The 26,426-nt window shown below is 34.7% G+C and overlaps 4 protein-coding genes across 5 annotated transcripts; 2 read left to right on the forward strand and 2 right to left on the reverse strand.

Annotated features, from left to right (window-relative positions):
- Nucleotides 1–2,495: 2,495 nt before the first annotated feature.
- LOC101206272 (probable E3 ubiquitin-protein ligase RHG1A) lies at nucleotides 2,496–7,672 on the forward strand. 2 transcript variants are annotated; one of them, XM_011651459.2, is made up of 7 exons: nucleotides 2,496–2,811; nucleotides 4,691–5,312; nucleotides 5,385–5,896; nucleotides 5,997–6,047; nucleotides 6,127–6,225; nucleotides 6,392–6,562; nucleotides 7,224–7,672. In XM_011651459.2, exons 2-7 carry the CDS (start codon nucleotides 4,718–4,720, stop codon nucleotides 7,371–7,373), a joined length of 1,578 nt encoding a protein of 525 aa, XP_011649761.1. In that variant the 5' UTR covers nucleotides 2,496–2,811; nucleotides 4,691–4,717; the 3' UTR covers nucleotides 7,374–7,672. The 2 variants fall into 2 exon arrangements, with proteins under 2 accessions (XP_011649761.1, XP_004138766.1); XM_004138718.3 differs by having other exon boundaries at nucleotides 4,691–5,896.
- A 564-nt stretch (nucleotides 7,673–8,236) lies between these two features.
- LOC101213741 lies at nucleotides 8,237–11,130 on the reverse strand. The gene has a single exon (XM_004138832.3). It carries the CDS (start codon nucleotides 9,951–9,953, stop codon nucleotides 8,730–8,732), a length of 1,224 nt encoding a protein of 407 aa, XP_004138880.1. The 5' UTR covers nucleotides 9,954–11,130; the 3' UTR covers nucleotides 8,237–8,729.
- A 192-nt stretch (nucleotides 11,131–11,322) lies between these two features.
- LOC101206507 lies at nucleotides 11,323–17,815 on the forward strand. Its single transcript, XM_004138719.3, has 12 exons — nucleotides 11,323–11,691; nucleotides 12,955–13,003; nucleotides 13,117–13,165; nucleotides 14,051–14,121; nucleotides 14,252–14,310; nucleotides 14,486–14,572; nucleotides 14,982–15,039; nucleotides 15,562–15,698; nucleotides 15,792–15,848; nucleotides 16,876–16,973; nucleotides 17,112–17,326; nucleotides 17,428–17,815. Exons 1-12 carry the CDS (start codon nucleotides 11,617–11,619, stop codon nucleotides 17,496–17,498), a joined length of 1,026 nt encoding a protein of 341 aa, XP_004138767.1. The 5' UTR covers nucleotides 11,323–11,616; the 3' UTR covers nucleotides 17,499–17,815.
- Nucleotides 17,816–18,143: 328 nt separating this feature from the next.
- On the reverse strand, nucleotides 18,144–26,369 carry LOC101213505 (plasma membrane ATPase 4). Its single transcript, XM_011651460.2, has 16 exons — nucleotides 26,081–26,369; nucleotides 22,718–22,837; nucleotides 22,369–22,605; nucleotides 21,510–22,271; nucleotides 21,299–21,421; nucleotides 20,971–21,075; nucleotides 20,743–20,887; nucleotides 20,501–20,665; nucleotides 20,066–20,304; nucleotides 19,951–19,983; nucleotides 19,774–19,855; nucleotides 19,521–19,681; nucleotides 19,252–19,425; nucleotides 18,995–19,177; nucleotides 18,711–18,892; nucleotides 18,144–18,593 (listed from the first exon to the last, which is right to left on the reverse strand). The coding sequence occupies exons 1-16, from the start codon at nucleotides 26,138–26,140 to the stop codon at nucleotides 18,497–18,499; spliced, it is 2,868 nt and encodes a 955-aa protein (XP_011649762.1). The 5' UTR covers nucleotides 26,141–26,369; the 3' UTR covers nucleotides 18,144–18,496.
- Between the last annotated feature and the right edge of the window lie 57 nt (nucleotides 26,370–26,426).

Here is a 26,426-nt window from a genome sequence, read left to right on the forward strand (position 1 = left end):
TTTAAAGAAATGTTTAGAGATTTGCTATATTCACAAATACTTTAACCAATTTCATCGTTAGAAATATTTTTTAAAAACAAAGGTACAAAATTATAAACCAATACAAAACTAAAGTATAGTTATGTAAAGCCTCATATACGTGGCTACCACCTGTTGAGTGATATAAGATGACATTTAAATAAGTTAAGATGTGTCTATTCAACAATGGCCATGAGTTCATATAAATAAATAAATACTACCAATAACAATAATAAATATATAAATAAAAGCTACGTCGACCTCTTTAATCCAAGTGTCATGCAAATATAGATAAAAGACGGGAACTAAGCAATGTAACCCATGAACTTCTTATGCGGATTTTAAACAACTTAACTTTTAATAGTAAACCAAAATTTATAAATAATTTATTAGTAGTTCGAGAAACTCTATCGGATCAAAATTTTACGGTTCTAAAATAATAATATATACTTTTGAACTCCAAACTTATATCAACTCAATCCAAAAGGCTACATATAACGTAAATCTTATCGTCATTGTGTTATGTCATTTCTTGTATATATTCGAGAGAGAAGAAAATAATAACTCGTTAGACGTAACAAATTCAATTTATATGGTCCATTTTTATTTTGAAAAATCAACTCGAAAATTGAAGTTTGATTATATTGCATATGTACAAAAATGAACATTTATTCTTTTGAGATAAGGAGGACAAAATATATGCATTTTTTCTTGTGATTTCTCGAAGCCTTTAATTTAGATGACAACAACACCATCAATAGCTTTCACTCTCTCAAATACACACATCCTTCTAAGGATATAAAAATATGTTGAAAGCAATGAGAGAGATAAAAGATAAAAGATTAGAGGTTATGCAAAGTGACAAGTATACTTTTGTCTTTTTATTCCCTAAATTAAATCATGTATTCCAAGTGTGAACTTAAAGTAACTTTAATTTATTTAACATATAATGTATTAACCTATATATTATAATCTTAAAGTGATAGAATGTTTTGTATATTATACGCATAGATAATATCAACAATACAATTTGAATATCCTTTAGCGTGTATTGAGTTAATCGGATGATAAAGCGTATTTTGATCCATATAAACATAATTTAATTGGCGATAAACTTGTACGCTTAATTTTAATGTTAGATGTTAAAGTCTTTGTACCATAATTAGAAAATCAAGTTGCATGTTGTATTTAAAAGTATATAATATGATGTTGCGTTAAACTCATATGATATTAGGATTCGAATTTGAGCATTTAAGGTCTAACCCATACTTTCATTTTCAATTTAACCTATTTTCTCAACATTTTAAAAAATTATTCTACACATATATATAACCAATGTTTTTTTCTTTTAAACTTTGAAGTATGAGTATATCTCAAGTGTGCATTATTGTGTGCATATATATATACACACACACAAGTCATGTGTAAAATTTTTATTTTACTTACCAATTACGAAGGCTATCTTATTAGTTTTATTTATCATATTCCTTGAATGACAAAGGAAAACATTATGCAATACAAGAATTGTAAAAAAAATTTAACTATTTACAAAATATTAAAAAAACGAATATTATTTAAAATAAAATATTGAAAAAGAGATTTAAATTTTAAACTACTAATATACGTTAATAGTTTGATGTTTATTAGAAATACTTTTAAACATAGTAAAAAACTTAAAATTATTTATCAATATAACAATGTTGATCAAACCATCTATGGTTTATTATTTAAGTATTTTTGCTATGTATAAAAATAATCTAACTGTTATTATTACTTTTTGTTATCCATAATAATTTTTTTTTGAAGTTTTTATCTTTAATTTTGGTATTTCTATCTTTAATTTAATATAATAATAATAACAATAATTTTCATGTATAAAAATGTAATATGCAGATATTTTTTTATGGTACAAATTGTAATTGATAATTTTTATATATAAGAAAATAAACACTAACTAGACGTAGAAACTAAGTTTAAAATTTATTAAAATAACTAAGAATAAGTGAGAAATACGAACATCCAAATAATATTGAATAAATATTTTTCTAAAAAATTAACAAACTATTTACTATCTATGAAATAAAATGATATATGAAGTAAATATTTTGTTAATAAAATAATAATAGGAATAAAAAAAAGCCAAAAAAGGAAAGGGGAGAGGAGGGGAAAAACCCTAAGAATAAAACATAAAAAAAAGAAGAAGAGTGGATTAGATAAGAGGCTAAAAGCCACCCAAAATGAAAATAAAAGGAAAAGAAAGAAGGGGTAGGCGGGTCAGCTGGTGAGGTGGGGCAGAGCTTCTCTGTTCCTTCCAGTCCACAAAAATGGAGCCTTTTTGAAGATGACGTTGCACCCATTTACAGCCATTGATCTTTGACTTTCAATCCAACGCTCTATATTCCTCCAACCTCCCACTCTCTCTCCTCCTCCTCCTCCTCTCTCTACTTTTTATTTTTATTGCTATTTGGACGGCACCACTATAGAGTTTTTCGGTCCGCCCCCGTTTTCCTTTCCTAAACCTCTCTCCTCTCTCCTCTTTTTCCGTTTCCTTCTTTTTTTTCCCAATGAAGTTTAGTTGATTTCATTATATTGGGATTACAAATCGACAAAGCCTTTCCTCCTCGGATCATTCATACACGTTTTTGCCCCTTTCTCATTCCCCCTTTTTCATTTTCTTTTCTCTCTCACAGATTATACCCTCCCTCTCTCGTTTTCTCTTCTTACTTCCTTCATTAAGCTTCTCTACTTCTTCCTCTCTTTGATTGTTCTTGATCACTACCGAGAGGATACCAGGTAGATTATTGATTGATTGATTGATTGATTGATTTATTAATTATATGTTTTACTCCTTTTTATTTTTTAGCTTTTTTGAATCATGGGTTCTGTTTCTTGTTTCGATTCATACGTGGGATTTTTCTTATGGTGGATGATTTTCAGAAGGGTTGATTGATTCGGTGTTTTTGTTTTTGTTGAATTTATGGTGTTTTGGGATATGGGTATTGTTCTTCGACCTCTCTTTTTGGTCTTATGATACGATACCACTTTCTGGGAGTTCTGACATGAATTTGATTCTCTGTTTTCGTAATATCTATTGGGTTTCTTCTTCCCCTTTGTTGGAATATTGGGAATTTGGGTTGGTTGTTATTCAACTGTTTTTAGACCCCCTTGTTCAAGAAAATTCTATTGGGTGTTAACTGAAGCTGTGAACTGATCTTGGTTTTTTCTTTTCTTGTTTTGATAGTTTTTTCTCCTGTTTATTGAGCTTTTTTAATCCCTTCAATCACGGAGCTATTTTGTTTTATAACTATGGAGGAGTGAGCTTTTTGTGTATAGAACAATGAAGAATCACTTTATCCTGGGAAAAAAAATGATAGGCTTCGCTTTTTGTGGGGATGGATTTTGAGCACCTGACACATAAGACTCCTTTACCTTTTTACTTCTTTTGGTTTTCTTTTTATTTTGACTTTAATCAAATTGGCCCTGTTTTTTGTTCCTTTATTTTAGGTTAATTTGATCATCTTATTAAAATAGACCTTAACGTAATTATTTTTTTTGGAAGTGCCAAGTTATTTATTTATGTTTTGTACCCGAATGAGTGTTTCTGTATCATGGGTGACTCTCTTGATCTTAATGATGTTTTTGCTTTAATCCTTGTTGAAGCTTGGTTTGTTTCATTGCAATGGATGTTAGGTGATGAAGGAGAGCGAAGAGTCCTTAGACTGCTATATTTCTTAGTATATTTTACTCTTTTTTTTTATTTGTTATGTTTAATTACTTATATATTAAATATGAAAATATGTCGTTAGGCTACTTTCTAACTAGAGCTGAAATGATAAGATAACCCAAGTATAGCGGCCCTTGGGACCTTCTCTCTTGAGTATGCTAACCCAAGTCCTTGATCACTCAACTATTGCCCACCCCCCAAACACACACGCACACGCTCACCCTCCTATTTTTAGCAAATTATGCTAACTCCCTCTCTAATTAATACCCTTTTACGAATGTCGTATTAATATACCTAACTAACTACTTTATAAATGTTTAGGTTCAGTTTTGGCTTAGAGCAACTAAGGAGCTTAGCAGTATACATTTGGCTATGAGAAACAATACCTGTGGGGGGCCTATTTTTTCTTTTGAGTCCAATACTTGTTAACCATAGATAGACTTTGTTTTTCATCAAATTTCTTAAACATGGCCATTATCCTTCATTGATTTTATGATCTTGCCTTATACTTATTCATCAGACAACTTAGTTTGATGAAGTACAGTAGCGTTAATTTTTTGGTTTATAATTTCATTTAGTAAACATATGCAATTTAATTATTTCATGATTTGGGTCTTCTGTTTCAGCTAGCCAGTTGGTATATATCTATTATGTCAATCATAAACCTGGACTGGAGTAACTTGATAGTTGGTATCCTTTTCTTGAATTACTATTTTTGGATTTCCATTCTTAATGTCATGGATATCTAAGAATGAAATTTTCAGCCTCGATGACTGTTAACAAATTATTGTTATTGATTGTGTTCAAATTAGATGCTATTATTTGAAATTTGGACGGCACCTTGCCCTGCTATGTAAAAACTACCACTTTGTTTCCTCAGTTGCCTGCATCTGCATGATGTTGTAATTTTTTTCCTTCAAATTTTCATCTTGGAGATGGTTGTTGCAGAGTTGGAGCATCTACAATTTATTGTACATGGATGATTACCCTAGTAAAAGAGTTGCTGATGGATATACATCCAGAAGGGGACCCAGTTTAATTTTGAGAGATACTGCAAATAACAGAGACCAAGAAGGTAAATATTGTAGCCGAATTGGTTGCAGTGGTAGGCTAAACTCTCCCAAGAGCACACGGGGTAGTTATTCAGAGAAACATAAATCTCCATTGCAGTCTTTTCGTACCTCCTCAAGTGGCAAAGAAACAGCCGGAAGTTCCTCTAAGACTTACTATGCTGTTCGAGGTTCCAAGAAATCTGTAGTTGAAACGCAGAGAAAACTATCCACCCAGGAAACAGACTCTTCAGAAACTAGTAGCACTCAGGATGATCCAGAGATTTCTCAGGTCATCCCATCAAATGAAGGGATACGAACTGGTCTTCGTGTTGGTCTTAAAAGTTCCAATTCCACTGATGACACAATGATGGAACCAGGAAGCTCCAGTGTTGCACCAAACACAAGAGGGCGAAGGGATTTCAATCAAAGATCTGGAACACGTAATAAAGACACTCCAGCAACTTCTTCTGTGTTGACAGCTTCTAAAAGTACTCGCCCGACAGCACGTGGTGGTGCAGGTAGGCAAACCTTGAGAAATTTCAGATGTAATTCAATATCTGATGTCATCTCATCTGGTTGTTCTTCATCAGATCCAAATTCTAGTAAACGGAAGGATATGGCAAAAAAAAGGAATCCTGAAGCAGAAAGTAGCTCTACAAAAGGAAAGAAAATGAATGGGTCATCCTTGGAAAGAAGGATTACTAGCTCTGGTTATGGCGTTTCTATATCTGATTCAAGAGGAGCCAAAAAAGGAACTTCTAACAGAGAAAATGGGATCACATCAGGTCGGTCCAGGACGTTGAATAATGGGACGTCAAGAGCAAGATCACATGGCAACAGACCTGACAGAAACGGTACATCTTTGCACGAGTCGCGGTCCATGATCTCTCAGGTGTCGCAAGACCATCAACCTGACAGCTCTACAGATAATATTACACATGAAGTATCTACCGAGTTGATTCCAGACCACCCAATTTCTTACAGAAGGTCAGATAGTATGAATGAGAATATACTTATTCATAGACCTGCTAGTCCCGCAGACATTGGATTGGCTCGCTCTTTAACAACTCGAGACAGCTTTCGACATTATGGTATTGCTGAGGTACATTTCATTTATTTTGGCAAAGATCTATGAAAAAGAATACTTCGCTTTCTCAGTCTAGTCAATGTCTCTAATTTAAAATGTTGCATCTGGCTTTAAGGTATTGCTGGCACTTGAAAGGATTGAACATGAAGAAGAGCTAACATATGAGGTAGGCAGTTCTTGATATTTTTGTCTTGTTACTTTATTCATTCCCTACATTTTGAGCTAACATTTAATTTACCTTGCAGCAAGTAATTCTTTTAGAGACCAACCTTTTCCTCAGTGGCTTAAACTTCTATGATCAGCATAGAGACATGAGGCTGGATATTGATAACATGTCATATGAGGTTTGCTATTTTCTTTAGAAATACTATGCTGCTCCCTTTCAGATCCTGTTGTATCCAAATCTGTCTCCTCTGTCCTGCCATTTTGAGTTGCATTTTGGCCTATAGCTCCTCTTGTGTCGGTTGTTCTCGTATTTGTATTTATCGACTATTTTGTGATGCTTGATAGGAATTACTTGCTCTAGAAGAGAGAATGGGAACTGTCAGTACAGCAGTTACTGAGGAAGCATTATCACAATGCTTGAACAGAAGCACGTATCAGTCTAGACAGGCAGAGGGAGAGGATACATCTGCTGCTGGCAGCGAGTACGAGGATGGCGTCAAATGTTGTATCTGCCAGGTCTGTTTACACTAGCTGCTTGTTCTTAACATTTGGTTATAGTATAAAGTTAGAAACCAAAAGGGAAATTAAGCCATATTTAAGCTTAGCTTTGAGAATTTTGGAACTGAGGATAAAAATACCTGAAACTGTGACAAAGTTACTGATTTGTTCTCCAGGTATATTTTTACCATAATGTCAGGATTTGCATTTGTATACCAACATATCTGACATTATGGTCACCTCTAATATAAGGAGGTGACAATATATGGCAACCAGAAATGGATGTTTCTAAGTTCAACTGTTTTCTATTCTAGTACCTGAAGTTTGAACGTCAATTTTCACAACACCTTCAATTATTTTGTCTAAATTTTTATAATGTGAAATTTGATGCTTTTTTAATTTATAAATATAGGGCAAAAAAAAAAAAAAAAGCAGCAAATAAAATATCAATTTTAATGCTTTAACTCCTATTAGACTCCGTGTTTTTGGTCCTTTACCATAAAACTTCTATGGAGTGTACGGTTTATAAAATTTAAAACAAATAACAGGGCAAGCCAAAGATTCAAGAACTAAAACCATATTTAAACTGCCCGAGTTTCTTGATCATTCACATTTTTCATACAGAAATCCACACGTTGAGCAGTTAAGTAACGTGTTTCAAAATTTTCTTCTGTTGCAGGAGGAGTACTTGAATGGAGATGAAGTCGGGACGCTGCAGTGTGAGCATACTTACCATGAAGGGTGCATACATCAGTGGCTGCGGCTGAAGAATTGGTGCCCCATATGCAAAGCATCTGTGGAGGAACCTGCTTCGGCTTTGCCTTCATAATTCGTTTGATTATGTCCAAAAAAAGATAAAAAGAAAAAAAGAAAAAGGAGGAGGATCAATCTTCTCCCCCCACCCCCCACCCCCCACCCAAGATTTATTGTACATAGCAAATCTGTTCTATTTAAACCAAGTTAATAAGCACAGGCCAACCTTTGGCTTTGAAGTCCAAACTCAGTCTAATCGGTGAATGAAATCTCTCCCCACTTGTACAAACCGTCCGTTTAAATTCTCAGTATTTCCATTTACTGAATTTTCTAAATTGGACTGAAAGCAGTCAGATTTATATCTGATTTTTGTTACTGGATTTCTATACTAGTTTCATTTTCTTTGTTTTTTCAAATATTCCATGTTGGAGTTTGAATCCTCTGGAATGGACCTCTGTTAAAATTGGTGGTGCACTTAGTCAAGGTTTCACCTTTGATTATGGCAACAAACCGAGAGAAATCATTTAGTGAAACGGTCACAATATGCTTAACAGGTATTCATTAGTGGACGTTGGGAGAGAAACACCTTGTTGAATATAAGAATTTTTTTAAAAAACATGAAAGTTCAAGGATCTAAGCCTGAATCTTTGAGTCAAAACAGTTGATCACCGTGAACTAGGAATATGGATATATGCTTAAGAAGTTGTACAGAAAAACAAATACCATCAGTAAGTATCCTGTTCCTTTAGTTGAATCAGATGATCAAACAGAAGAATCAGAATCTAAATGTGGCTGACTATTGCATTATAGACGTGGAACGTTTTGAACATAGATGTGTAGGGAATAAAAATGCTAGCATATGCATCTTTCTATCTAACAACCAACCCCCCCCCCCCCCCCCCCCCCCCCCACCCAAAAAAAAAAAAAAAACAAAAGGTAAGCACGAAATACAGAGCTATCTGCAGATTGTTGTCTGTTGATGAGTTATTCATATGAAATTCAAATCAATTCTCAGATTTAAATACACAAATAGCATCACTAAGTTCTTGCACCAGTGGTTACCTCTCACCAAGCTACAAACTGTATCTCTGCAAAATTTCGTATAATTCCTCAGTGATCTAAATTTACATGAAAAGCTTGAGACCCTTAAATCATGGTTAAAGATGAAACGTAGATCAATCGCTGATGGGCATTCTGGCTGACAGTGTCCAAGCTTAGTCACAGTTAAATGATTCCCAAGAATGAAAATCAATATTGATGTTTGATCTGCTTGAATTCTTGCAAGCCAGGGCTTCTATCAAGATTTGGGCAATTTTTGTTTACTCACAAATGAGTAGAGCTGAGAGGTCTTTGAGCTCAATTCTCAACCCCTTTGAACTGTGACAGGTCAGCTACACTGTGGAATGGGATAAACAGAAATATCAGAGTGGTTTCATTCCCCGAAGGTACGCATACAAATTTTCTCCAGTAACAAAGGCCAGTCTTCCCCTAATTGTGTTGGATTAAGCTCCATTGCTACCTTGAAGTCAAGCAACGATATCGAACATTGTAACCTGTGCTCGTGCACAACTTCTTCGCTTCCATTGCTATGTCGTCCGTGTAATTGATTATTTGGCAACATGCCATTAATAACCTTCCCCTGAAACTGCTGCTTATGAGAAAGAGGTTTCTCAGGCTCATATGCAGGCCACGCTCCAACTAAGTCAACACAAGACCTAATTAACTGCTTCAAATATACATCCAACACCTTATTCAAAATATTAGCACAATCTGCAGAAACACTGCCCAGGCCCTGTACAGCAGCAATTTGTTCCATGCGTCGTCTCAACGACTCAGTATCCAACAAATGACCAACATCACTTAAGCTAAAATCTCCCCCACAATCCACTGGCCTTGTTTTGCGAGCCCCACCGATACTAGCTGAGCAAAAAGGAATCCCAAGAGGTGCAAGTAATCGGCTCCGAAGCAAACTCGAGTGATTTGACTGTCCTGCTTCTTCCCTGTCTTCAACCTTGGTTGCTTCAACCTGGATCTTATTTTGTAGGTCTTGCTTTCCTGACGGTTGTGGAACTCTGACCTCAATATTGTTTTCAGGTAGTTCAGCAATTCCTTGCAGATTCTGCACTGGTCTCTTATAGTCACATAGTGTTGCATCACCATTATCCATGTTGGCTGATAGATGTGAGATACATTCAACCTTCCCATTTGGCCCCAGTATACTGGGTCTGTCTTTGAGCTTGCGATCACGTATCCCAGACCTGCACTTTCTTGGTGAAACTCCATTGGACCAACCGGGAATATTTTGCGTTGAAGTAGGAAAAACAGCTCCACCATCTTCATTCCCATCTTCTACGAGAGGGGAAATTTTTGCAGATTGCGTTGATGTTTTCGGATAGCCTGCAACAGGTATTGGTGGTGCCACCTTAGCTTGACAAGCATTCTTCAAAATTGACTGTATCAATTGATTATGCAGCCAAAGATTCTCCCTTCCGAGTACACGACAACATGACTTATCAAACTCATTCTTACTCAGCTTTTGACTCAGGAACCTATTCAAGTAAAAGAAGTACCGTTTTGACCGATCGGCTCCAAGTTTCTTCACTATCTGAGATTTCAATTCACCCAAGTCAATTCTCAAGCTCTGCTGAGGTTGCATTTCTCAGCAGACAGATTCACACACCCTTTACAGAATCACTCAATTACAGACACGAAACTTGGCCAACAATCGAAGAAAAAGAAAAAAGAAACACGAAAATTTCACCCCCACATATCAATCAATGCAGGTTAATTTTTCAAGGTCGGCATCATTTGAACCAGTTCCCAAAATTCAACCCCAACAGATCAAGGAAATCCCAGGACGGATTTCATCAGAATTGCAGCAATCATATTTCCAACTGATCCTTTTCTTTCCCCAACTACAAAGCACAAAATGCAACTCGAAATCGCAACTTCTCAAAAACCACAACCCTAGAAGTTAAACCCACTACATGGCTCACTAAATCCCGCCAAAATTTCAAAAACCAAATCAAACCTATTGCAAAACAATAGCAAATAAAAACCCTAACTTCGAAAAACAACGAAACCCAAGTTCAGAACACGGGAACAAACAAAGAAATCAACAACTACTGAAAAACGCGAATTGGGTCGAAGAACCAATACAAACCCATCATTCTTTGAACAGAATTCGCAAGCCCTGAAGTTCGAAACACGAAATTTCGAAGCCAAATAAAGAGATCAGTAAGTTGAGCAAAGTCGAGTGGAGTGAACAGAGCACAAATTGCAGAGATATGAAGCACATTGAATCTCGCCGACTAAGCTCAATAGCATTTGAACAACAAAGACATAGCGATTGCTTCAGCTCTGACCTTTGACAAACTTGACAAATTGAAGAGAAAATTGAAGCTAAGTGGCTCGGTCCGAATCTTCGGAGCTTCGAACTTTCGTTTGCTTTCTCTCTGTCCTTCAACCTCTGTCTCTCTCTCTCTTATTTTCCTCTCTCTCTCTCTCTCTCTCTCTCTCTTATAATTTAGTTTTATTTTTTTTATTTTAACGATCGCGTTTTCTTTTTCTTTATTTCTTATAATAATTATTATTCGTGTTTTGCTTCTTCGTAGCTATCTATTATCTCTGCATTCAATCTCCTCTTCTCCTTCATCTTCCTCCCTACCTCTTCATATCAAATCAATATTTTACTCTTTTTCTTAATGTGCAATTCAAAAGTTGCTTATTTCTTAATTCTAACTTTTTAATCAAATTTCATTGTGAACTCTCTTCCATTTATTTCCAAACTTATTTTACTTACTTTCATACTTCATTTTCATTTTCACTCACTTAAAAACAACATTCTTTTTTTTTGTTAATTGGTATTACCAATTTTAAGACTTGAGATTCATTCTCAATCTTCCATAAATTATGAAAAAAATATATCAATTCATCATTTTTTAGTTAAAAATTATTTAATTTTCGTCGAAAGAATAAAAAAGACTTTATTCAATTAAGTTTTGTCGGTATTTGTTGAGCTAAGCTATGGTTGATTAATTGGTATAGATTTATAGAATTTTTAAATGTAATTCGGTGGGAGGTGTCTATGGGCAAAAAGATTATATATATATTTGAAATATGGTTTTGATATTGAATTGGAATTGAAAGAGGAAAAATAAGAAGAGAAAAGAGCGGGTATCTCGAAAAAAACAGCGGGCATATTTCAAAGCCCTAATTTACGTGCCGGGAAAACCCGCCTAAATTTGGCTGCAGTTCACTGGGCGCCAAAACTCCGAACCTTTTCTTTCTTCTCAATTTCATTGCGATTTTGTTGTGATATGGAGAGCGACATCGAAGAATCAATCAGGAAGAAAGTCAGAAAGAATCCACACCCTGGCGAATCTTCTCGCAAGGTATATTTACGGTCTTACTCTTGTTACTTGTTTTTCTTCATTCCATAACGATTTGACTCCGTAGTTACGTATATGATGCGGAAATTGTATTGAGAGTTTAGGTTTCTGGATGAAATATGGCATTTCGAGAGTTTAGTTTAATTCTTGTGAATTGTGATTTCTTCTTCATGTCGCGGTTGGAATTAGGATTAAGACGTTTTGTGACTGTCGTGGTTATTTATATGAGTTGTGGATGGAATTTTTATGGTTAATATCGAACAATGCTCAATGCTTGAGGTTTTATTTACTTTGAGAATTTATTATGTGATTATTTTGACGATCGGAAGGCTTGAAGTAGGGGATCGTGCTGCGGTTTTCCAGGGGACAATGGTAATAAGTAATTTGCGAAACTCTAGTCATGTTACTTCTAGGAGTTAACTGGCAAAAGTTTTATTGGTTTGTTAATTTTTTATCTTCAATTCAATACTCGGTAAATGTTCTTTTATGACTTGGTGTTAAAACACTGTTGTTTGAGACGGTTGAGTGGCACTGGATGAGAGTAGTTGATGAGATGTATATGGATTAATGTCAAAACTCTTTCTGTTTTCCCAAGAACAATCTAACCACACTACGTTTGCAGTGCTTTTTGTTGAGTTGTGGTTATTTGATCCAACAGTTGCAAATGTTTCTTAGAATTTAAGAAATTAAATAAAATACAAAGTCTATTAGATTGGAATTGAAGATTTTCACTGAGAACTAACCTCATGTTGTCGTAAGTGCAACTAGAGATCCATCATTTTTTTGCACACCTAATCATCTTCAGAAGTACCATTTCAAACTACATTTTCCTGGTACTAATTTATGGTCAAGGTACAAGCCATACATTAACATGGTTCATTTGCGTTACACATATTATGGAAGTTTTTGGCCAATATCTATGTTGTGATCCTTTCATAACTCACTGTTGTAGGCTGTATTGTTCAATTTTGTTAAGAAAATATATGCCCTACTATGTATGTTTTAAATTTATATGGATAGGGGTAGGGGTATTATTTATTTATGCTATCTCTATGAAGTTATTGTTTAATTCTTGATTGTCTTTGTGTGTGTGTGTGTGTGTTGAGTTCAAGTGCAACTGAAATTATGTTTTAATTCTTCTTTCTATGATGTTTGGTTCCGAGTTTTGTTAATCTTCAATGTAACTTTTCCTTTTTTTTAGCTGGGTAAAAATTTTCGTCGGTTGAATTTCATAAAATTACTTTTACGTCTCTTTCTCTATGACAGAGTGGACTGCTGGATGAAGATATTAGAATGGAGACTACACGAGCAAGATGTACTTTTTGTCTTCTGTTCTTTTCAAATTTTCATTTATGTAGTTTTATGGTTTAATGAAATAGGCGAAGTTTTAGTTTCTTAGTACAATACTTAGCAGTAGCTTTTTTGCAGTTTCAAATGTCCTGAAAAGGCACAGTGAATTAACAGAGCGTCTCTCTAGGTGAGCTATCTGTGAAGTAGTTATGTTTGTCTCATCTTAATTGTGAACATGATTGAACTTTGAGGGGGTTTATTTATGATCATTTAGCTTTAGAATTCTTGGAGTTTGGTTGGAAATAACATGGCTAGATGAGGAGATGTTGATATCTTGTTCCTTTTAGTAAAGATGTAGCGGTTCTTTTCAAATGCTATCCGTCAATTCTCATCATATATTAATTTCTAACTCGCACATCCCATGACTTGTCAATTGATGCATATGCTGCTTTTTATGCTAGGTTCAAATTTATTTTGTAAATATCCAATGTTTTTTATTATGAAAGTTAGGACTTCTGCCTGTGAGCTCTTGTTCTCCCTGTTTATGGTGAAGTTTCTTCTTTTTATGGGCTTTCCTCTATTCCATGTTATTTCACTCCAATAAGTTGATTTATGTTAAAAGAAGAATCAACTGACTTGTAAATAGGTCAATTAGGGAATGTATATCTGGCAAAATAAATGATTGTTGACATTTTTTGTTATAGTCCTGGTGCTGAGAAAATAATAGCTGCAAGTGACTCATGTGATACTATTTTTCTTCTAAGATTTGTAGCTTATGTGCAAGCTATCTAGAAATCCTAGTATTTTTCTATTGTATGCATGATGCATCTGTATAAACTATGTTAGTTGATGCCCATAAGGTTGATTGCACTTGGTATGTGAAAAGAAGGGTAGGTTGTTGATAGGCTAATCCGACAAGATTAATATGTTTATCTGTGTACATTAGCAAGGAATCAATATGTCTATGAAGTTGGCCTTATTATTTTTAAAAAGCTTTCTTTCACTCATTGGGCAATTATTTTGTGCATAAGTAGTGGTTTATTAAATATTAATAATGAATACTTAACAATAGGGACTCTGACAAGATGATATTTGAGCGCTTACAAAAAGAATTTGAAGCTGCTAGAGCATCCCAGACTCAAGGTAACTCTGCTGTGGACATTTTCTACTATCTTTTCTCTTGTTAGTTTGGCATGATATCAATAGTTTAAATGAGTCAGTTGGCATCAGGAAGTTAAGTGGCATTCCCCCCTCTTTTTTATGGTTCGTGCAGAAATATATTTGGATGGTGAACAGTGGAATGATGGACTTTTAGCAACAATAAGAGAGCGGGTATGACATTAAATCATGAAATTGTAGTTCAATTTCTTTTTTCCAAATCTCACATTCATTCTAAAAAACTAGTTAATTCAGATAAAGACTATTGATGCGCAATGGTTGTCTATGCCTATCCGATCCATTGATTCATGTTGTGGATAAAATGCTTATGGTACTGTCCATTTATCAGGTTCATATGGAAGCAGAAAGAAAGGCCATGCCGGAGGATGCAGATATTTTGCCACAGGAAAAAATCACCTACAAAGTTGGAACCAAGGTAAGTTTTCCGTGACTATGCATTTTGATGGTTCTTTGGAATTCCTAGGTGCGTGTGGATCTTGGGAATGTGAGAGGCCATTGAATTTAAAGCTTCTCTTTGGAGTTCATTTTCCAACTTTAGGCCTTTCTTTCTTTCTTTATTTATTATTAATGCCTGTGGGAGAACTTCTTAAAATCTTTGTGATTTTGTGTGTGATACCTTGTCTCCGTTTGTGTTTTGCTCCTTTGAGTAATTAGTGGAAGTGTTTTCTTTTGCAAAACAGCTATTTACTAAACGTGAGTAGCTGTTGTTGATGATAACCTATAATGGAGAGTGACAATTCCGTTGTAGGCCATTGATATATGGAGGAAAATATTTTCAGACAGGGCACTTAAAGTTGAACATGAGCACGGTTTTGGTTTAACAGGTTATTTGCTGCTTGGAAGGAGCGAGGATTGGCATACAATATGAGACATCTTTTGCAGGTAACCTGATTCTTTTACGTTCTATAATATTTAGCTTGTGAAGCAAAAGAAATTGAATATTTTGATTCTTTCAATAAAAGGAAGTGTATGTTGTACGAATCTGATAATTTTATTCATTGTTTCAATAAAAGCAGTTGTAGTTGAGAGGATTTTTAGGCCACCAGGCCTTTTAAAATATTTGAACGTAAGTATTATTTCATTTTTGTTTGTTGTTTAGACACTTGAACCTAATGCCGCGGTAAAAATTGTGGTTGATATTTTGCATCAGCTCCTCTAATTTCATGTTTCACGTAGCTAAGAAACTTTGATTTATGCCAGAAAGTATATGTATCGTTTAGTGCAAGCATACAAATTGCTCAGAACTTCTATTATATTATTTTCTCTTGTTGCAGCGAAACGTGAATTTTATGTGGTAAAATATTTTGATCAAACCATTTATTACTCTTGATTTTTATTTTGATGGTGTGACAGTTCATTTTGTCATGCCTTGGAAGTGGAGTGATCTGGTTGAATAATTTGCAGGTGAGCCCTGTGAACTTTATCATTGCGTGCTTGAAAGCAAGTCATTCCTTGAAAAGATGACTGTCCTAGAACACACAATTCCATTCTTTCTGCCAGTTAGAGAAGCAGAAAACGATCTTCTCTCCTCTAACGCAATGGTAGAGTTGGTTGCCTGAATTTGCATTTATGATTTGAGATTAGTGCAAATAAATTGATTTTAACATGTTGACTTTCATCTTTCAATCCTGCAGAAATTTATAGATTATATTGGAGAACTTTTGCAGGCCTATGTGGATAGAAGGGAACAGGTAAGATATCAGAAAATTATCTTCCCACAATAACTTTTGGACTTTTAAACTTAGCATGCTTGTTCCTATCATTCTGTTTTCTTCACAACACATACCCTTGTGCACATTCGAAGATGTTGTTGGAGTAGCATTATTTTATGCCTTTGGTTTTGCATGTGTTATGTGGGGCAGAGAGTAATTTGATTGTGCATCCTGGTAGTTGCTTTAGTACCGCCATTTAGTATGAGAAGCCTAAAATCATTCCACTGATGAGCTTTAATAGAAAATTTAGGATTTTTAAGGAGTAAATTATTTTAAATGACAAAACTTCTGAAAATATTTATAGATATAACAAAATATCACAATCTATCTGTAATAGACGCAAATGAACCTATATGTGTGTATCTAGATACATATAGTAGTCTATCTTAATCTATCATGGATAGATTGTGATATTTTGTAAATATTTTGGTTCATTATGCTATATTTGAAAATAACCATTTTTAAGGTTGCTTTTGCCTTATTAGCAAATAAAAATTTTGGCATTGCCAAGTATGTTGGTCGTACGACCTTCCTTGAGGTTTGTTTTGGAGGCAATTTAGGGAAAAAATCATGAATGCCATTAAATAACATCAGCCAATAGGTTGTTACAAGCTTTCTAGACGCCATTAATTGGAAGAAAAAAAAAATCTAAATCTATTATTTGATCCCGAGCATTTTTTAATAATTAAAAAAAGGAACAAAAATGCTCCCCACCTGTGAATTTACGTAAGACACGGCCAACAATGACTTTTATACCACTATCAAACATTTTGCTAGATTCACTCTTTACGAAGTAGTAGTAGAACCTCATCTCAATTTATTTTAAAGTGCTCACATCTTTATTTTTATTTAACCATGAAACTTGGCAAGAAAGGTATTGGAAAAGATGATGAACTTGTAGAACGGTGAACACTCCTTGTACAATCTTGCTTGACATTATGGTTTGTATGGTGCATCTTCTGTACACACAGAGAAGATTTATATATTGTGTTCATAAATCATTCAGGTTCGGCTTATCAAGGAGTTGTATGGAAACCAAATCAGGGAGTTGTATCATAGCCTTCCATTCCATATGATTGAATTTGTGGTTGATGATTCTGACTGGTTAGTTCACTAAACTCACTTGTACATATTGTGTTTAATTCTCAGTTATACATTGATAGAGAATATGAAAATGGAATTCTGACTACATTTAGTTTTCAAAATTTGTCATATTCAACTTTAAACGTGATTTGTTTCCAGCACGGTGACTGTCAGTCTGAGATATGCCGATCTCATCTACGTGCTGCCAACCAAAATCAGCGTACTTGCATGGCCAATGCCTCATATGAAGAAAAATACGACAAATTCATCAATCTTGAGCATCAAAAAGGAAAATGGAGGAACTGTCTCTCATCCTATTCCAGCTCGTTTATCATACGCAGAGGATGCTTTACGAACCATGAGCTTACCAGAAGGTTAGCAGATTCTTCCTTACCCAATTATTTTCAGTTTAACATATTATTAATTGATATTCACTTTTTTTCTTTTTTTAAACTTTATGCTTCTCCCATATCAGCTTATGCAGAGATTGTGTTGAATTTGCCCCAAGCTATACAACAGTTGTTTCCACCGAAACCTCACTCCTAGTAGCATTTGAACAACTCGTGCAGCTATGCGAATTTGTACAAAGTTAAAGCAGAGGTATGATCGTAGATTTTAGTGGCTATTCTGTTGTGTGATGTGACTAACTAGGATTTTATCCGTAGAAGCCAACTCAGGTCTATAAGATTTTTCATGAAGTTGGAAAGTAAGAGCATTGAAAATCTTAATTTGAAGTAGGTTCATTTATAGGATAGTTCATAACTAAAGGATCTTTTCTCGTTAACATGCCAGAATGTATAGATCAAAGAATATATATTAAGCTTGGCATTATTTTATTATATTGCTGTTGTTTTATTTTTAAATAGCCTTTTACCTTTGAGTTCATTTTGGAATCTTAGCATAAATTTTGAAAATTAAATTAATTAATTAATTAATTAATTGAATGTTGTTTGTAATAAAGCCAAGGGGTGGGTTTGAACTGTGGAGTATTTCTAATTAGGTTTCTTTATTTGGTTGAGAGTATTTTTGTAGTATTCTCTTAAATTTGGAAGATGTGAGAAAGGCTTTGTATTATTACGTATTACCTTACCCTTTACCCATTTGATTTATGAATAAAAATTATTGGACTCATATTTGTTTGTGCATAGCCACACAGCATGATAAATATATAAAGGGTGCATTCCAAGATGCTGCACTATTAACCGACTTACACATAATTTAATTTAGTTTTTAATTATGCAAGAGACCACATCAGGAAGGATATGACAAAGGAATTGAGAATGCAATAATAATGGGTTAGAATGAAGGGTGGGGGAAGAAAAGAGAGTATATGGAAGAGGGGCATACCATTGTTTTTTTAATGTTCCGTCGCATATTGAAAAATAAACAAAGGGTAAGGAAAAGAAAGTAGAGTAGTAGAGAGTAGTAGAGAGTAGTAGAGTAGTAGAGTAGTAGAGTAGTAGGGTCCTAAGGGACTGACTGACTGAGTCTTCTCATGAGAGATGATGAAAGTGGTAAAGAAAGAGTGTGTGTTTAGTGTTTTATTAAACTGTATAGTGTTGTTGGATTGTATCAATGTCCAGCCCCTTCAGCTTCACCACCGATTCAACATGTCCCTTCAGTGTATGCAATTCTCGGAGCCTGCACCCACACCCCAACCATCAACCATCAACTCTTTACTCTTAGTCTTACTCTTTCGACGAACTAACCATAAATTTTGAAAACAACGGACAAAAAAGAGCTTTAAAAAGCACAAACCTTGCAACCTCAGCACGACGTTTGGCTTGCTCAGCAATCTCAGAAAGCTCTCTATAACTACTTTTCTCAGGGAAGAGATTGGAGTTCTCAGGTGGTTGTAGTCCATGTAATGTCCTCTGTGCTGCTGCCCATTGTGCTTCTCTCTCTTCTTTTCCATAATCCTTTTTCGTTGTGAATGCAGTCTGTATAAACATCAATATTTGGCTTATTTATTATTTTATATTTCTATATAACAACCCCTCCCCCCATCTCCCTTTTTTCTTTCTCCTTTTCTTCTTTCTTACCTTGTTCTCCAGAAGTGTGTCCCAAGCCTTCCCACTATGAGCATATCTGATTCCAAATTTCAAAATGTCCAAAGGAATGTATGTTACCAAGCTGTAGAGCCATATAACTCCAGCCCATCCCCATCCCATTCCTTTTATCCTTGCAAAACCCCAATTCGCATATACAGCTATCACTGTTGCCACCTGTCAATTTAAACTTTTCATTACTTAAACCATCCTTCACCTTTACTTATATATCTTTCCATGCTAGAGCTTACCAGCTGCGCTATTATAAATGCACCCACTAGGAGGAGTCCTGGACGTTCCATGTATGACCAGCTGCGTGACCTTGTCACGAAGATTAGTGCTTGGCTTATTATGCTTACTTGTAGATACAATGCTGCCATCAATTCTTCAGGACTATCTTTCAAGGATTTCACATTGAATTTTTCCTTCGTTCAACCCAGAAGTATGTATTATTGTGAGGAAAATAGTAGTAATCAAAATGATAATAAGCTTCATATGAGTGTGTTTTTAAGGTACTTACTGAGAAGAAGTTTGTATCTTTCACAGCCCAAAAGAATAACACCGTCATTAGTGCCAAGTATCCTCCAAGCACAATTCCAGTTCCAAAAATCTCCTTCAGTTTCCAACTATCAGGTTGTGGAGATGGCTTTACTCGATCCTTTGAAATTGTCATAATTGTTCCTAGAAGTAAAGCAAATCAAATCAGATCAGAAGCCTGAGTATACTAAGCGAGTTGTTTAAATGAGATGAAGTTTGTATTCGAGTGAATCTACCATCATTCAGAATGGCTATTATTAAAACCATGAAGGGAGCAAAATCAAACTTCCAAATCAAGGCAATGAACATGAAGCCAAACTGCAGTATCCAAAGAATTGTAGGAAGGGGAAGTGTTAGAGATTAGAAGCATTTGAACATATGTAATTAACATCACATCTTTTACTATCACTTACCACTATACGAATGGTAATTGAAACGGCATAAATCTGCAGAAGATAGAAAAATAAATAAACCACTGTGTGATGATTATTTAAAAAAAACATGGAAAAAGGAAAAAAAAGAACTAACCGTGTAGTTCTTCATCCTCTGAAAAATAGCCCTACTAGTTAGCACCGCACTAATAATCACACTCAATCCTGGTTCTGTAAGGACAATATCTGAAGCACCTCTGGCAGCATCGGTAGCATCCGCAACAGCAATTCCGATATCTGCCTTCTTTAAAGCAGGAGCATCATTAACACCATCTCCGGTCATTCCACATATATGTTTTCTTTCCTGCAGCCTTTTCACAATTTCGTATTTGTGTTCTGCACTATGCGAAAGAGAGCATCAAGAAAACTAAACATTTCCGCTTCTAACAAATTTGAAAGCAAATTGGATTCGGTCACTATGTATACTTATAATGGTCAGATATGATTGCGGCAAAAAAAGCATCAAATCATCATGCCAATAATACATTTTGTTAAAGAAAGAAAGAAATAAGAATGTGAACACAATTCCCACCTGGGAATACTCCAGCAAACCCATCTGCCTTCTCAATCAACTCATCCACAGGAAGTGAAGCAATAGATTCATCCTTGTCTTGACCAAGTAATGATGAAGAAGGGTACATATTTGTTCCCATACCAAGTCTACGCCCAGTTTCCTTGGCAATGGCAAGTTGATCCCCTACGTGTTTCGAACTTATTTGTCAATTAAAGAGTGCATTCTAAGTATAGGCCAAATAATTTTTTTAATATATGTACCAGTAATCATCTTCACATTTACTCCAAGGTTCAGAGCTCTTCTTATGGTTTCTGCACTATCGTGTCTAGGAGGATCAAATAGAGGCAACAGACCAACAAGCTGCCACGGTCCTCCAGGGCTATCTTTTGTTTTTTCATGTACTTCCTGCATACATGTTGAAAGTGTAACATGAGCATTCAATTCATTCGGAATGGAAAAGCTATATAAACTTTGGTTCTAAAAAAGACCTGTCTTGCAACACCCAGCGAACGAAGTCCACGCTCTGCAAACTTGTCAATCACTGCATGAACCTTCCTTCTAACGTCTTCTCTAGAGTTGCAAAGATTTAGGATCTGCTTGGAAGAAAGTTGCAAGATGATCAGTTACTTGAGTAATCTTGCAAGAATTGTCATCAGTATTAATTATTAGAAGGGCTAAAAAACAAATTTGATCCTGTAGTTTGAAGAAAGTTAGATATAACCTTCGTGGTATTATTGTTTCATATCATGGTTTGATAAATTTCATAAATAATGTGGTTCAAAATTGTCATTTAACCACTAATTAAAAGTCAGTTACCTGTTCAGGGGCACCTTTGCTTACTCGGTGCCAAGTTCCATTAGAGTCGATGTAAGTAAGGGCAGTTCTTTTGTCAACGGGATTGAATGGAAGGAAATGAACCTCTCTAATTCCTGCTCGTGCCTGAAAAGTTACAACTATACAAGTAATATGAATCCAACTTTCCAATTCAATGTTTAAGAAAGAAGGATCAAATGCAACCAAATTTCACCTCTTTAGGATCCGCAAGCATTCCTACGATAGCTGCATCAATAGCATCTTGGTTCTCTGTTCTAGAAGCCCTGGCCGCAAGAAGAATAACATACTCTTTCTCAACACCCTTGACAAACACTTCGATCAAGCTTCTATCCACAGTTAGTTTGTTCAAGGTCAGAGTTCCTGTCTTATCGCTGCAGAGAACATCCATGCCAGCCATTTCCTCAATGGCTGTCATTCTCTTGGTAATGGCACCCTGCTGAGAAAGCCTATGAGAACCAATGGCCATGGTAACGGATAACACGGTTGGCATGGCAATAGGGATTCCACCAATCAAAAGCACCAACAAGTTGTCGATGCCATCTCTATACTTGCGTCGTTGTATCGGGTACATAACTATAAGCTCGATTAGTATTCCAACAGCAATCGAGCAAATGCAGAAATTACCAATAGCAGTAAGAACTTTCTGAAAATGTCCAACTTGATTGGTGCTATCTACCAAATGAGCTGCTTTGCCAAAAAATGTGTGCACACCAGTGGCAATCACAACGGCTTCAATTTCACCTTGTTTACATGTAGATCCAGAAAATACTTCATCTGAGGGGTTCTTGGTGACTGGGAGCGATTCTCCAGTTAAGGCAGACTGGTCGATTTTTAAAGGATCACCCTCCAGAAGACGGGCATCTGCTGGTATTATGTCTCCAAGTTTAATGCTTATAATATCTCCCGGAACAAGAATAGCAGCCTCTTGCTCACTCCAACGACCATCCCTTAGAACCTATAATACATAAAACCAAAGAAATAAATAACCAAGAAAACAATGAGCGGATGAAGGAAAGGCTAGACAGACATGAACAATTTGTTCTGTTTCATGCCTTGGTTTTGGGAGCAAGACCAGCCATGAGAGCGGCCGCCGCGTTACCAGCATTGTTCTCTTCAATAAAACTTATCGTAGAGTTGATAAAAAGTAAAGCAATGATCCCCACAAAGTCTTGCCAATCTGGTGGTCTTCCACCGCCATTTGCTAGGACAATAGCCATTAAGGCAGCAGCTTCCATTACCCAAGATAAAGGATTCCACATAAAACCCAAAAACTTGAGAAGTTTGCTTTCCTATGTGCATTCAAAGAGACAGAATTTTAGAATTAACAAAGATATTCAACTGTAAGCATTAACAAAAACACGCTAACTGTTACATGCACCTAGTAAATTGAATCATGTATACCTTCTTCTCTTCTAGTTTGTTGGGTCCAAAAACTTGAAGCCGGTGGGCTCCTTCCTCTGATGTAAGACCTTCTCGAGTACATTTCAACTGTTCAAACACTTCCTCTATTGGAATATGCTCCTGCATATAACAACATACGACACTTAACACTTACCATATTGAGCCACAGCAATGAATTCAAGCGAACAAGAAACTGATAACTAGACTGTTAATTAACAATGAGGCTGAATAAGGTCGTTATTGTACTAGTATTGTATTCGTTATAATATGAGTGTCTTAGATATATTTTCAACATATTAGTCTTGAAGTTCTCGTAGCTCGTATTTTGTTTGCATATCATTTGACAGGCCTCAACCATTTCCCTTCTGCTAGCCCATATTATCATTCGTTTCGTTGAAAAACCCCTGAAGAAAGCAACCAGCATCGCTAACCCCCACTACAATGGCTGTCATGCTCCCTCCATCATTGTTCCATGTCCAAAATCCACATGTTTTTACAAATAGAGTGTAGTATACTTACATCGTTACATTACATTAACGTTAGATCATTTATTATTTGTTTATAAATAAAATTATTATTCACGAAGATAAATATTATAGGGTACACAAAATAAATACGAACCCGTAGTACTACAAAGTTTATCCAAATTAAAGAAAACTAATTGAATTTATCTAGCAAAGTAAATTATGACACAAAAGTAGGTTAAGCTAAAAAAATAATAATAATAAAATACATCAAAAGTAAACAGTAGAAATTTGTTTCTATATTAGATGAAAGTTGAGACTTTCTTAACATCCAAATTTTCTATATTTTGTTTTTGTTTTTGTTTTTTCATTTTTTACATAAATTAGCCAAGGAGATGAGAGTTCATCATCATGAAACAGAGTCACGTGACAATGAAGGCCACCGCTGACATGTGAAAAGATAAGATCATAAGAAGCGGCACGTGAACTTTATAGTATGCGTCAACAAAAGAAACCGTTTCTATTATATGAAAATCACAACTGCAATTGTACCACAATCAATGAAATTGTGTTCCCTCACTCAACGAATGTCCACAATATCCATACATCACCTTAAAACGCCACACAAAATCTGTGTATGCCCTAAGTTAATTATTGTATCCATTTCCAACTTTTTATCTTTCAGAAAAATATTTACTTTATAATCAGAGTAATTAAACATTTTAATTCTATAAATAGATTAATTTAGGCTTTGAGAAAATTTCATTTCAATCTAAAATAGTTTATATATTTTCTCAACTCTAATTATGTAGCTTATATCTTTTTTTTTCTTTCTAATTCTTGAAGTGATGCTATGGATTTTTCTAACAAGAAAACATTAAATACACAGATCAAAGATAAATCTTTTTTTTTTTTTCCAAAATTTTTCATCGGTCAAATGCAGTCTATATATATGTATGTACGTATAGGTATGAAATCAAACTTACAAATTTATCGCAGAAATTCAGATTGTTAAAATCAAGAAGCTAAATATCAAATTGTTAAAATAGAAAAGCTATTTCTTTTTTAATAGGAAAAGCCAAAAATCACATTGATAAGGGGAATAAAAAAATTCTCTCTCAAAATAGTTTACTTTTTATGTTTTATATAAAAATAAATTATGATAAAGAGTGAAAAATTGCTTAACAATTTAAGTTCACATGTTACTCCAGGTTGGAAGTAACATTGTTGAACTGAGAAATTAATAATAATAAATGATAAAAAAAATTTAAAAAAATCATGGAAGATAAAACAATTAGAAAACATCTTCAGAATTATAAAGGAGCCATCTTCCCCATTGTAACTACAATAAGAAAATGAAAGAAGCACCCAATAACCCATGAAAATTCCAATCCTTATACTTGTCTATTTTAATTCTCATCCTTTCAATAAATCCCCTATTAATTCAAAATTGATTAAATTATTATTACTATTATAAGAAAAGACACATATGTTTTCAAAAATTAATGGTAAAAATGTTCTAGATAATTAAAAAAGAAGAATTTTTTTTAAACAAATACTGTCTGATGACTAAATTCGGACTAAAACAGAATAAATTCTGAAAAAAACTAAGTAAGATTCTAACTGAATTTCAATAAAAATTAATGGATCCAAATTCGTACGTGGATTCCCAATTCCACGTTCAAAATTATGAAAACAATAGCAACCAAAAAAGGTAAAGCATCTTATTCGGTTTTTGTTCGGCGCGCAATTTCATCATTTTGGCCTTGCAGAAACGTAGCCCGTTCATGACTGCCACGCGTCCACATTAAACTGGGCCCCACGTTCAAAAACTTTCTTCAAAATTCTGAACGTCCGCCATACCGCCGGCGAAAAAGATCACGGCGTAAGAAAATCCGACGCGGCCAAGTTTTTTTTTTTGTTCTAAAAAACAAACTCCGGAAATTCGACCTCAGTTGAGGAATATATTCTTATCAACAAGAACAGAAGTTACGTGTTTAATTTTCAATACAAAAATAAAACCTAACACTGAATATAATACACTTATACAATATGATTTTTAGAAAACAATAATTTTCTTTTCTGGTATAAAATATGTATTAAATCTTTTTACCTCTAATTTGTATTAGAAGTAATGTATATTACATTTTTTCCTGGTTGCTTTAATTTAAAAGTAATTTTACATGTTAATAAGGAGAAATATGAAACAACGATCGTTTTAAAAAAAATTGTTTAATATTTTATTTATCTTTTTGCTAAGCTAAAATAAGCATTGGTTTGATTCCTCCATTTTTTTTGCCAGAAAACAATTATACAGATAAGTTATAGAATAATTTAGTCATCGAATTTCTTTCTAGGTAAAAAGAAATTTTCAAGTAGTAGAACTTTTTTATAAAAAATCAATAGATAAACCGTAATTAAACCGGATCATGGCCTTAGCTAAATAGAAGTTAAGAAAATAATTAAAATCTACAAAATTATTGCTCGAGAAATTAAAATTAATCGCGGATTACACTACACCGTACTATTTGAAAAATGTCGTTCCGCCTAATGTTTAGCGCCAAACTTTTAGTCGTGTAAAGAAGAAAGCAACCGATCCAGTAAAAAGAGTAACTATAACCAAACGTCAGAATCGGTCGATGATTCACCTCCACTGTAACGAGAGCACGATAATCGATCGAATAAAAGAAAAAAAATCACCGCAGAGAAAATCGCAAACAACGTATAAACCATCTCCGCCAGTAAAAATACAACATGCAAACACAGATAGAATAATCCGGCCAAATTCGTCCGTCCGATATTATTCTAGTTAATTTCCTTGGCAACAAAACAGAAATCGCAGAAAAAACAGCAGAGAAATGGAAATGAGCAAGGAAAGAGAAAGAATGTAGTAGCATACCAGATCAACGGCTTCGTTTTTAATCTCCTCGAGAGTGATGGCTTTATGATCACCGCCCATTTTCGATAGGCAAAAAGCAAGATGTAGAGTTAGCAAAAAGAAGAGAAAATGAAGAAACGTATATTTAGAAATACGAGAAGTGGATGAAAATCATGGAAGAATCGTAAGGACCGCCATTAGAGAAGAAGAAAGAAGAAGAAAAAGGAAGAGGAAGGACGATACGGAAGAGAAATTTAAAAAAAAAATGGAGGGTTTGACGTAGGAGTGATTGGGGGAATCGGTTAATTAGGGCAGTGAAGAAAGTCTGTTGAATTCTGTACCCACTTTTATAGTAACCCTTCGGCGC

This window comes from Cucumis sativus, chromosome 2, assembly GCF_000004075.3.
Source record: "Cucumis sativus cultivar 9930 chromosome 2, Cucumber_9930_V3, whole genome shotgun sequence".
Classification (NCBI taxonomy): Eukaryota; Viridiplantae; Streptophyta; class Magnoliopsida; order Cucurbitales; family Cucurbitaceae; genus Cucumis; species Cucumis sativus.